Source organism: Botrytis porri, assembly GCF_014898465.1.
Source record: "Botrytis porri strain MUCL 3234 chromosome Unknown BPOR_010, whole genome shotgun sequence".
NCBI classification, from domain to species: domain Eukaryota; kingdom Fungi; phylum Ascomycota; class Leotiomycetes; order Helotiales; family Sclerotiniaceae; genus Botrytis; species Botrytis porri.
The window spans coordinates 2007740-2019693 of NW_024066084.1; the positions used below are offsets into that span (position 1 = coordinate 2007740).

General features: G+C 42.4%; 5 protein-coding genes across 5 annotated transcripts; 1 reads left to right on the plus strand and 4 right to left on the minus strand.

The window, feature by feature from the left end:
- Positions 1-1052: 1052 nt before the first annotated feature.
- EAF01_007993 (uncharacterized protein) lies at positions 1053-2867 on the minus strand (the record flags this gene model as incomplete). Its single annotated transcript, XM_038916249.1, has 1 exon — positions 1053-2867. The coding sequence occupies one exon, from the start codon at positions 2865-2867 to the stop codon at positions 1053-1055; it is 1815 nt and encodes a 604-aa protein (XP_038768720.1).
- A 666-nt stretch (positions 2868-3533) lies between these two features.
- Positions 3534-4998, plus strand: EAF01_007994 (uncharacterized protein; the record flags this gene model as incomplete). Its single annotated transcript, XM_038916250.1, has 3 exons — positions 3534-3606; positions 3666-4569; positions 4626-4998. The coding sequence occupies 3 exons, from the start codon at positions 3534-3536 to the stop codon at positions 4996-4998; spliced, it is 1350 nt and encodes a 449-aa protein (XP_038768721.1).
- A 762-nt stretch (positions 4999-5760) lies between these two features.
- Positions 5761-7029, minus strand: EAF01_007995 (uncharacterized protein; the record flags this gene model as incomplete). Its single annotated transcript, XM_038916251.1, has 1 exon — positions 5761-7029. One exon carries the CDS (start codon positions 7027-7029, stop codon positions 5761-5763), a length of 1269 nt encoding a protein of 422 aa, XP_038768722.1.
- A 2987-nt stretch (positions 7030-10016) lies between these two features.
- On the minus strand, positions 10017-10376 carry EAF01_007996 (uncharacterized protein; the record flags this gene model as incomplete). Its single annotated transcript, XM_038916252.1, has 2 exons — positions 10017-10209; positions 10303-10376. The coding sequence occupies 2 exons, from the start codon at positions 10374-10376 to the stop codon at positions 10017-10019; spliced, it is 267 nt and encodes an 88-aa protein (XP_038768723.1).
- Positions 10377-11161: 785 nt separating this feature from the next.
- Positions 11162-11775, minus strand: EAF01_007997 (uncharacterized protein; the record flags this gene model as incomplete). The annotated part of the gene is made up of 2 exons (XM_038916253.1): positions 11162-11482; positions 11554-11775. The coding sequence occupies 2 exons, from the start codon at positions 11773-11775 to the stop codon at positions 11162-11164; spliced, it is 543 nt and encodes a 180-aa protein (XP_038768724.1).
- Between the last annotated feature and the right edge of the window lie 179 nt (positions 11776-11954).

Sequence of the window (11954 nt, forward strand, 5' to 3'; positions counted from 1 at the left end):
ATATTTCTATTATATTTTTAAAAAAATCGAAATTGTCACGATTTTCGTTACAAAAATATTATTTTAATAACAACTTATATAAGAATTTGGATTTTTCAAAAAAAAATTAGATTTTTATAATATTTATATAATTAAATATTTTAATTTCAATTTTTAAAAAATTCTATTAATAAATGAAGAAAGTGTATGATTACGTACAGACGAATTTTGTATGTATTTTGAAGTGGGCTATTCGATGATATAGGTCACTCGATGTTAAACTACATTATCAGATTAATTTTGAGATTAGATAATAGTATATCAAATGAAAGAAACTTTTTTAGAGCAAAAATGTCCATGTGACGTACTATAAATTTAACTAAGCTTACTGAATTTCAAAATCATATAAAACAATCTAAGCTCAAGCAAGCTGATTATACATTATACAATGAAGTTAATCAGCTGAATATTTGATTCTATAACTAATCAAAAACCATATAAATGAAAAAGCTTTCGAAAATTATGCTCTCGCAAAGAGGTGTAAATCTTGAGCAGACATCTGCACGTGATTTTTGCCAATGACGAGATTTACATCGAAGCAACGTGAACTAAGGATACGGTTTTGTTATTTTTTTTTTTTCAAGATTTAACCAACCCCTCCCCCCCCTCCCCCCTTTGAAAAATCGGAATTCTTTGGTGGATTATACCTAGCGTTCTTCGAGCTACAATGTTCCACTTGAATGAACTAGTTGACAACGAACAGTTTACTGGACAGACAAGCAATTTGAAAAGACAGTCAATCATTGATTTCTCCAATCAATAATATTGTTGTACACAATATGACAACACATTTCATGAACCTGAGTGAAAATCGCATCTAGCCAAACTGAAGCATTCTATCCCATTCCATCCAGTCCATAGGAACCTTCCTACCCAGAACCATCGACACCACAAAGATTACTCCCCACCCACCCGGATCCATCCCGCCAAAAATATCATACCTGGATATCCAAAGCGCCGCCCCAGCATAATGCCTTTCTAAACAAAATAGAGCTTTGGTTTGAGATAGTTGACTAATTTGGAGACGACAGAGATTTGTCCTCCTTGTCCAATACAACATATGAATCTTCTCGTAGACTTAGACGACTTGTGTCTGCATCCTCTAAATCCTCCTCGCAAACCCACCCCATATCAAATGCATATTGTAGTACGTCTCCCGCACAGCCCAGTCCAAGTTCTTCTTCTTCTTCACCCTCGCCTTCACCTTTTTCTTCATCGTCGCTTGCACCATTTCCAGGTACCCAATCGGGATCTAAAAGCCACCTCAATTCCTCCGTCTCTCTGACCCATGCCTGTCTTCCCGCTTTCCCCCTACCTCCTTTTTGCGCCACCTCCGTCAGATACTCCATCAAAAAGTACAACCACAACACATTGCTATACGGCATATATTCTTCCCAAGAATGTTTTTTTTGTTTGATAGCATCTCGTATAGCTTTTGAAGGTGTATTGGCGTTGGTATTTGAGAGGCCGCCAGAAAAGAGATAGGCACGCATCCGACGGTAGGTATCAAATTGAACTCCGGCAATGGTGGAGGGTTCAAAAGAGGAGAAGACAGCAGTATCTGATTCAAGGTTGTAAAAAACTGTTTCGGGGGCTGGAGAAGGATTTGAGGAGGTGGAAACAGGATAAATGGTGGCGCGGGACAGGCCATAGTCGAGGATTGTTATTTCGAGACCGGAGTTGCCAAATTTGTGGGGTGATGATAGACTTTGGGGCTTAGTTTTTGATTTCGATTTTGAATTCGGTTTAGGAGCAGCCGGTCGGGGTGTGCGTTCGAGGATACAGATATTGTTTTCGTGAAGATCGCGGTGTTCAAATTCATGTTCCATTTCTGCCCTTGCCAGAGCTACGACGACGCCTAGGAATATGTCCCACAGCTGATCGACATTTTTTATCGGGTATTTCTCCAAAACATGCCCTGCATCACCAAGCTCGATAGCTAGGAAAACCGCGTGTTTGGAGATCTTGTTTGGGTGCGGAAAATATGATTCTCCACCATCGTCTAGATGCCCTTCGTATGCTGTTACAAACGCTACCGGTGGTTTACCTTCCACTATGTGCGCGTCTTTAAACTTCACAAACCCGGGGATCTCTGTAAGTGCGTTCATAAGACGCATCTCAGATACGACAGTGTCGACCTTGATTGCAGTATCCGATTTCTTTGACGTTGGATCTGTAGGAACCTTGAGGCGTAGAAGTTTGAGAATTGAGGACCCGACTGGGTTTGTTATGCGAAAGACTTCTGCATATGATGCTTCGGCAATTTTTTGGATACTCGAGCCTGGTGCCAGAACATCGTCCCAGTTTTTGGTAGTTAGCGGGTAGCCGTTGTCTTTTTCGTAGGCGGTCAGAAGAGGTGAGAGAGAGGCTGCGAGGCGTGGATTGATAGGGAGTGGCGTAGGGGAAATGGAAACGGGTGTCTGAGGAATTGTGACTTCGATTTTAGGTTCAATTGGTGCTGAATTTTTCTCTGAGCTGACGGTCGTTTCGATAGTACTTTCCAGGGTTGTCTCGTCTAAGAGGTCCGGGGTATCTTTGGAAGAAGAGCCTTGACCAATGATTTCGAGGTCAAGAGGGTTGTCAAGACTATTGACACGGCTTTCTAGACTCGTCTTCTCGAGGAGGACGGTCGCCTCGTCGGTACTTTCTAAAAGATTCGTATTTTCTAATAGATTCGTGATTTCCGCAAGGTCTCTCTGTGCAGATTGCGATTTGGAGGTTGTAGCGGAATCCGTCTTTACCGAAGCAACTGATTGAGTTGTGGATCCAAAAATGGCTACAGCTGCCGCACTTGCAGCAGGACGCTTCTTCCCATATTTTCGTGTCATGACACTGCTTGGAGTTAGTGAGTGTTCTTTGTTATCCCTACCACAAACAGATGTATATGAAGATGTGGCCGAGTACTAAGATGATCATAGTGAAGATTCATGATTTGGTATTTGAACTTCGGCAGATCTCTCGAAGTTGTACGATACTTGAACGCCAAACGAAAGTATTCATAAATCTGATAGATCCCACAGCTTTATGGAGTATAGAGGGCCTCAAGGAACTACCCAGACACCATCTCTTCATATTTTTAGCATTGCGAGGTCCCCTCAGATTGTAGTTTGTTCGTGGCTTTGGCTTGAGAAGAACCCAGATCCCAGGCCGTAGTATATACTTACAATGTAGTGACTAATTCAATAGTTTCTTATTCTCTGGTAGTGATTTCAATTATAGATACTCAATATATGTGCTTAGAAGCAATCTGATCAATATCTGTCTGATTGGACATGCTTTGCGTAAAACCATATTTAGTGAAGGGTAAACTTCGGGATTGTGGTTGTCTAAGAGACGAAGTGAAAGGCGGTCAAATCTGCTCCACGGCAGAACAGCACCGAATGACATTAACCTTGATACAGTTAGCATAGATATGGGAAGTAATTTATCCACAATCTCAAGCTTCGAGACAAAAGCTCCAGCTCACCATCAATTTAAGATCAATTTCACCAAGAATGGCGGCATTATTGAATGGTCTCTTCGGAAGCTCCGAGCCACCTGCAGCTCCTGTTCAAGCTGGAGATTCTGGTAAATTTGCACTCAATGCTTCTTCGTACCTAACATGTACTAAACTTATTTATCGACAGATTTCGCAGATTTCGCTGGAGCTCCAGATCCAACTCCAGCTTTCTCCGCAATCCCTTCAGCGGCTGATTACACTGGACCAGTAGCAACTCCTACTGGCGCTGCAGTTCCTTACACCAAATGGTACAATGTTCATGAGCGACATTCTCTGAGCGAGTTTAAGCAAGAAGGTATCATTTTAGGCCTGTTACTTGTCCTCGTTTCTATCCACTTGTTCGGAACTGGCACAAACCGCAAGAAGGCGAAAAAATGGATGGCCGCACACGCACCAGTTCTACGCAAGGAGTTTGCACTAGTTGGGTTCGGCGGTCGCGCCCCGACGACTCAGGAAATCGAAGACGAAGAAAGTGCAAAGTCAATGGCTAAGCAACTCGAATTGCCCGAAGATATGTTGAAGGAAAAGTCTCCACAAGAGTACGCAACTTATGCGACTGGTCGTCAAAATGTCGCATTCCTTGATGTCAACGTCAAACTTCTCAAGCGCTACAACCCTTTCGCACTCGCTATTGAGTACGGCTTCAGTCTCTTCTTTGACACCGTTGCATCACCTGTTGAGCGCATGGAAGCTATACTTTATCCTTTTGACGGCAGAGAGAATCTTACTGTTCCTGGCCAAGCTCCTGGTGCACATGAATTGCGCAAAGATACTAAGAGCACATATGACAATTTCGTTTGGGCTATTGTAAACAAGGAGACAATGAAGTCACTTCGTGATGACAGATATGACGTCTCCATAACTAGTACTAAGGATAGTTCTAAGCTCCCAAACTGGGCTACCGTCATGAGCGAGAGCGCCGAGGTTACTGACTTCTTGCTCACTCCTGCATTAATTGAGGCAGTGGAATTGGCTGGAGATCTACTTGAGCATCTCATCATTACTGATCAGCCAATTGATCGACCTTTGAAGTAAGTGCCCCACATGTTAAATTCTGGAAACGTCAATCTACTTACCATTTCCATAGACTCGATGATACTGTTCCAAAAAAACGCATCTATCTATCCATGAAACTTCCTTCCGGTGACGATTACTCTCGAGTTCTTCCTCTCTTTGAACATTTCATCAGAATCACGGATCACCTTGCATCTGGCGCTCATTTCCGACCGGAAGCCATGCGTAAAGTGCGCATGACCCGTGAAGATACAATCAAGAGGCTTCAAAAAGCGGACGAAGAGGAGAAAGCTGAGGAGCGTGCATTAGAACGTGAAAAGGCTAAGAAATTGAAGAGGGATCTTGAATTGAAGGGTCTTGACGCCAAGGCACAAAAGAAGTACCTCGAGAAGGAGAAGGAAAAGGAGATGAGAAAGGCGCAAAAGAAACAAACTCAACGAGGATGATTTTGTCTATAATATGATTCATATATTAGGTTAAATGTATACAGGTATGGCAAAATCGTGGATTTAGGGACGGGATCGGCGGTGGCAGGGGGCGGTACGGGGGCAGGGGAATGATTTGTATGATATCAAGTGTAAAGAACGATTTATATACATTTACCATTTATTCCCTTAAAATTAATGAGCAAAGTTATTATCATTTCACAATTCAAACCCCAAACCTGTGCGTGAGCATAATAACCTTGGAGTTTGTGGGACCAGAAGCCCGATGCTTATAATGTATTGTATTATGTAATTAGAATTTCCAACGACATCAGACTAATCCTACAAACCACCATGCAATTCTAACACCCATCCGATGGCTTCCGTGCATCTCGTATCGACTTGAAAATAGATTTCGAATGGTCGAAGGTCGTCTGAAGAATTGAAGGCTGGTTTAGGCTCCTTCGAATGTTGTATGCTGAAGTCCGAATGCAAGCAGGAAAATTTGAAGACTAAAATGCTAGTATGCGAAAATTGGCAGTAAGACTTTCAAGAGAGGATTGTTATTGATTTTCGAATGTAGGAGACGAGTTTGATTGTTCTATTGTATTATTTGAGATTCTATGGAGTGCTGGTATCGTATGCCGAATTCGGAAATGAAGCTGGGTATCTCAAAACACGATTAGAGCCTGCTTCGAAAACGGAAAATTGAATGCTTGAAATAAAATGGATGATTTCCGGATAAAATTTGAGGGTCCGGACATCTGATGAGAAAAGCATCGTTTATCTTTTAACAAATCTCGTCGTCTTCTTCCACAAGTCCTTGACTACAACTCCCACCGGTCTCTCTTTCAAAATCCGACCCTTGTAATAAACCGCTGAACTCTCAAGCCCAAGCTCCTTTAGAAGCTCCCATATACGAAGCTTTTCTCTCTTTTTCTGTATCAAGAGCCGCAGATATGGGTCTAGGACGGCGGGGTTCGTAGCTGCAGATACCTTGACTAATCCTACGCATACTCTGATCCATTGTGTTATTCGCTCTGTATCGACTGTTGCTTCATGATGACGAAACTCAATCGTACGCTTTGTACTTCCGAAGTTCTGACTTGGTAGTAAATTGATAAAGTTGTAGGCACCGCTGTGCATGCAGATAGTGTCGAGGAATTCGCGCACGGTTGGAGGGTTCCTGGTTAAAATCCATTCGAGTACCACTTCTTCTGGGTTTTTATGAGATTTTTCTCCAATCTCGCGTCCCAGGTTGGAACAGCAATGAAAGCTTTGACAGAATGAGTTGACTCTGCGATGAGGAGGGTGAATGGTTTCGATCCATTTCTCCGCAGTCCAGAGAATGCCCCACAAATTTCTTAAAGTTTCGCCGTCGAAAGCATCAACTCCGTTGCCGACATGAACGTGCAATCCCATCGATTCGTTTGTGACGACTTTATAGGTGGAGGCGATGATCTCCCAGACCCGTGTAACATCGCTTAGCGCCTCCTCGCTGAAGTAATAAACTGGCGATTTGATTTCGAGCTTGTGGTAGTCATAGATTGACTCATCTGGGAGGTCAATACTGATGTCAGTCCCGATGATCCACTTGCTGGTCATCTCATTGGTATATCCAGTTTTCTGGTATTCTGCATCGTCCATATGTATAGCTGGGAACCCAGCGCAGTTAAGGGTTTGTGCAATATTTTCATACACACAAAAACGTCCCTTCACTCTATATGAGCGTTCTGCGATAGAACTCTCGCCAAAGTTCGCTGGTCTTGGATCGTATTGCAATGGAGGTGAGTTGGCAGGCCGGCCAACTCCGTAGACTCTACGGCCATCTTTCGGTGTTGGGTTTTGGCATATGTCCCTTAGAGTACCAACAGCGATCTCCAATTCCACACCAAAGGTTAAGCGTGGTGATTTGCCAGTTGATCCTGCCTCCGGGTATGTGTTGCTCAATTTTACGTGTGAGATGTCAAGAGTTTCGGCTTCGACGTGCGACTCGAAATTGACCTCCATCATGTGCGTTGTCGGATCTCTCTTGGTATCAATTGAATCCATATTGAGAAACTTTGGCTTCCTTCCACAGACTCTCTGCGATGTATTTTTGCTGTAAAATATCGCTAGGCTAAGTGGGCTGGAGAGGTTGGACGAAGTGGATATGAAGAGAAAGTTATCGAGATATGAGGTGGTTCTTCAATAATCAATTATGAGATCGTGCTGTCGTGGCGGTAGTTGATTTTGAGAGTTTCCTTGGTTCAAAAAAATTCAGATCTTTGTCTGGGTTTATCGATGGTAATTATCTTTTGGTAAACTGAAATCTGCAGTCGCTTGTAATCCTCACTTCCTCTCTTGTAACCAGGATAAGAACTTTTATCTGGTGATGGGAGCTAGTGATTTGTATTTTTGGCATCGGCAGGACGACCATCTAGGTGCCTTGCGGCCTCGAGGACATATGAATTGTTCACATCTCGAGAAGTCTCGCACAAGTTGTGTCATTGGAATGAACCAAGGTGACTTTCCAAATAAAGAGAGACTCTTACCAACATTTCAATGTGGAATGTTGGTTTCTATTCATCAAAAGCCATTTCAGGGGCTCGGCTGGTGTTGATCGTGGTATCTTTCTTCTGTTCCTTTATTTTTAATGCATTTTTCTTTCTAGCCTTCATTGTGTATGGCTGGATGCCTATCGATCAAGTGAGTTGTGCAAATAACATTAATGATAGGTTTATCATACAACATTGTTCAACTTTATTTATCATTGCATCAGGTTTCTGTGGTCACCACAGGGAACTGTAATCAGTCGCTTGTCTCATGAGTTCTTAGGCTCAGTATTGATGAGTGATTCATGTACTTGTCTTCCTGCAGTGTTTTAAGGAAAATGATGGAAGTGACAGCTTTCTAGTAAATTGTTCGTCACTAGGCTTGGTGGATTTTCTGCTTGGATATAGTTGAGGAAGCTGAATATTCTGTGGACTAGATCCAAGAACATTCTTAAACTCATTCTTTGCAACCTATTTATTGGCGACGGGCGTTGGATTAAAGAACTTATGAGGAGTTTCAAATCACTTCTGCAATGATATGAAAGCTTATGCAATCCTTAGAACTGAATGATGTCAGCATAAGACTCATGTCAACGAGGCAGGTGTGGTTTCCTACCTTGATATATGTATTCTAACACTTCTTGTCAATTTTCGACTTAGACAACCATTAAATACTTGCGATCTCAATTTTTTTTTTGAATATCATAGTAACTTTTACTCGCTGTTCGGGAATAAATGCAACTTCTAATGCAACTGCTCGTCGTCCTTCAATCAAATGTGTTGTGTATTAGCGAAGTCTTGGATGACGAAACCATCATTCTTGATATAAGTCGCCTCTTAGCTAACATTGAGGAAGATAGTTTTTACCGCTGAGACGAATCCCTTTTCAAATTAGGATATGAAGCAGCGGTTATGTGGGTTGTATCTTCCCTCTTCCTATCATATAAGCTGCGGGTAGAAACGGATAAACCAGCCGAAAAGATGGATGGGCTGCTGGGCAGCCACTTGACCCGGTATGTGCTGATATCAGTCTATGGACGTTCAATATCAGTTCGAAAACTTCAGCAATCGTTGATGGATTGTGGTATAATTCAAGGTTTAACATTACAGAGAATTTATATCCTGAGCGGTATTCAAGATGCGTCTGCTAAGAAAGACAACACAACTGCGTAACCTTGAATGTGCCAATACATCGTTGAACTATGTAAAGCCTTTGGATGTACCGAGCCATATTCTGATACCCGCCGCATACTTCCAAAGTATACATTTTGATTTGGTGCGCAAGAATAGTTATCGTGAGGCTTAGTGTTTTTTCCACTAGAGGTTGCTCGACCTGGGACAGGTTAGTATCTTGCGTCATCTCCTGGATGATTCTCATCACTCACACTCGCTATACTGGTCAATAGCAATATTGATGCCGATCAACCAATAATGAGATAATTGGATTGCTTTAAATCTGACACAACCTTCACTTTGACAGGTAGCTGCTGCAGTCCCCAACGCAATAGCTTTCAAGCTCAAAAAGTGCGATATCCAAGAAAAAAGGCTGGTATTCTCTAGTGTGTTCCAGAATTTGCTAGTTGAAATATGAAAGCAAGAGACAGCTTCTTGCAGTGTGATCCTGTCTGCGTGTTATTTTTCCACAAGATCCATTCTCTTAACATCGCTTCATACTCAGAGTTAGGTGTTCGACTTTGCCAAAGCTTCAATTGGAGTTACCAAATTTTCTGAGGAGGATAATAACGATAGATAACTAGATCGATAGCAGCGATAAAATCGCCTACCGCGAAGCTGAATCTAGTCAACTTTTGATAAAGCTTTGAAAAGTTGATAGATATTCGAGGACCTTAGATTCGAAACCTATACTGGAATAAAGAGACTTGTAAGAACATAACAACACATTTTGGAGAAGGTGTGCTTAGTGAGGCTAGCGAAATATTCCAGTGCAAGATGTTGAGGTATTGCAGATAATGGAAACCAATTGTCTGGATTGTATTTGCAAGAGATCATTGAAAAGAGTAATCAAAGATTAAGTGAAATTGGATCAAGTTTGTGTCTTCGGCTAGGACCTACTCAGGGCGGTGGGAAGAAAGTGGCAGTTTTCTGGTTCGAGATTGTTCTATGGAGATTTAGGGATTATTGAATCAAAGGTTGCTTCAATAACTTGAAATTGTGAATTACTTAGACTCTGAAAAACTAACAAGAAGGAAAGTTGGAGCTTCTTTATGCTTTTAGAGTATGCATTTTGTTCTTTTCTTAGATACTCCATGGTTTGAAAAGATCATCTTCACTAGCTTTTAGATTGTTGGATGCACGATTTAGGCCTGTAAGTTGAAATCAGCCTTGTTGACGTGGGTACAAGATGTGATTTTGAACCTCCTTGATATTAAATATGCAAACCCCACCTGCTTTTAAATCGTAAGCGACTTGTCCATTCTTCCCCCTTTCTCACTTCAATCATGTCTCCTAAACAATTCATGACCAAGTCCACTAGGTCTCTCTGCATTAAGCGTCCTCGACCCTCATGAAGTGAAAGCCTTCGTTCCCTTTGGTATCCTGAATTGCCATGATGTAAGGAATGACGCGAAGATTGATGTGGTGGGTGTACACCATGCGGCGTGGGCGAGGTATGTATGGTTCAACAATAACTAGCATGCTGCCTATGCCGCAATTGGAGCGATAGGTGGGGGGGAGTATGCTTTGAAAAGGGAGAGGAATGTCAGTAGGCATTTTGTGGTGGATAGGGAGTTGAAGTGGGTTGTGTGAGCGGATTCGGGATAAGTTGGCTTACGCGATGACCCGGGGTGGAACAGAAGAACGAGAGTGAAGCGGAGGAGATCCACTGGCCATACCAAAGCAAAACATTATACGAAGAGGATAACTGCTTTGATACTTGGGAAGCTAAGATCAAAGTGAGAATAAGAACTGCTGGCTCTGTGAGCAAAGTATGCTTTCTGGGATGTTCAGATCAATTTGAACTTGTGACCTTTTGAACTGCTTTAATGAGTTGTCCATTAATGGTACCCATTATGGTACACAAAACTCAGTGGAGTGGTACTTGTGTCTTCTATTTGACATTTTGACAACAATTGTGGATTTCCTGAGAGACATTTCGTAGACATTTGAGAGACATTTGATAGACTTACTTCATGACGCACTCTACTTTCACCTCACCTCGTATTATCGAACTCATGGAGCATCGAACATGGAGCTACTTGCTGATTTGGGCGTTCGCTAGAAACGCAACCATGTTTGCTCAAGTAGAAGCGGGGCATAGGTTGTATCAGACTCACTAATGATTAGAAGAGTAGGATTCGTGCTTCTGTTTAAGATTCTCATGAATATCTGCTTCCATATTTTTGAAGATTTTTTGAAATTCGATAGAATCTCATTGAAGTCATTGAAGTGCGGGGCACTCGATTTGGTCTGAATTCTACATCCACTTCGGTGTCATCCTCACAAAAATCGGGTTGACATTGAGGACTCTCTGATGACTAGACAGTCTTTCTCTCCCAAAACCTGCCGCAGCAGATTATATAGAGTTTCTCTATGTATGCCTGGATGAGAAGTAGATTTTGTACACATCTCTATTGATACATGCCGAATTTCTCCGAACCCCGCGGCTTATGCAACTCCTCTCGTAGAGGTTTTTATTCCATGTTAACAACAGCTCCCAATTCCTTCAATGTTGCAATAATTTTCTCGGCTTCCTCCTTCGGCACGCCCTCCTTCATCATCTTCGGCGCACTTTCGACGAACTTTTTACTGTCCACCAAACTTAATCCTAACATACTCTTGATCTCTTTGATAATCTTAGGTTTTGCCCCCGCATCAAACGAAGCCAACTTCAGGTTGAACAAAGTCTTCTCTTGTTGTACTGGTGCGGCGTCTTCCTCCTCAACTGGTGCAGCGGCCTGAGCAGGGCCAGCAGAAAATCCCCCCATTGGCATGTCGGGAATATTTAGTCGTGACTGGAGAATAAGTTGATCAGTGACTGTGAAAGACTTCATCAGGCGCATATATCAGGCAGAAATTGCCTTACCTTTAAGCTGGCAACTAAATCAGCTGTCTCTAATAAAGTCAATTGACTGATCTGGTCCACAATCCCGGAGATCTTTGGGTTCGCTGACGCTGCCTCTGTTGATGCCCATCTCACAGAAGGATTTCTTCTTTGTGTGAGGGAAGCTGTGGAAACGCGGAGGGATGAGGATGATCGGAGAGATCTTATGCAGCTGCGAGCTGCGGACTGGCAGGATAATGACATCGTGTGTGGGTATGTGAGGCGATATGATAATACAATCTATAATTGTTGATGAGGACTTTGTAGACTTTCTGCATGGTGGAGCTAAATTTCTAGCGCGTCGGGGAAACTTCGGCACTGTCAAAAAAAGTTGATTGAGATTAAGAAAAAAAGTTCAAGATAGTTGCATAGAAATAAACAAT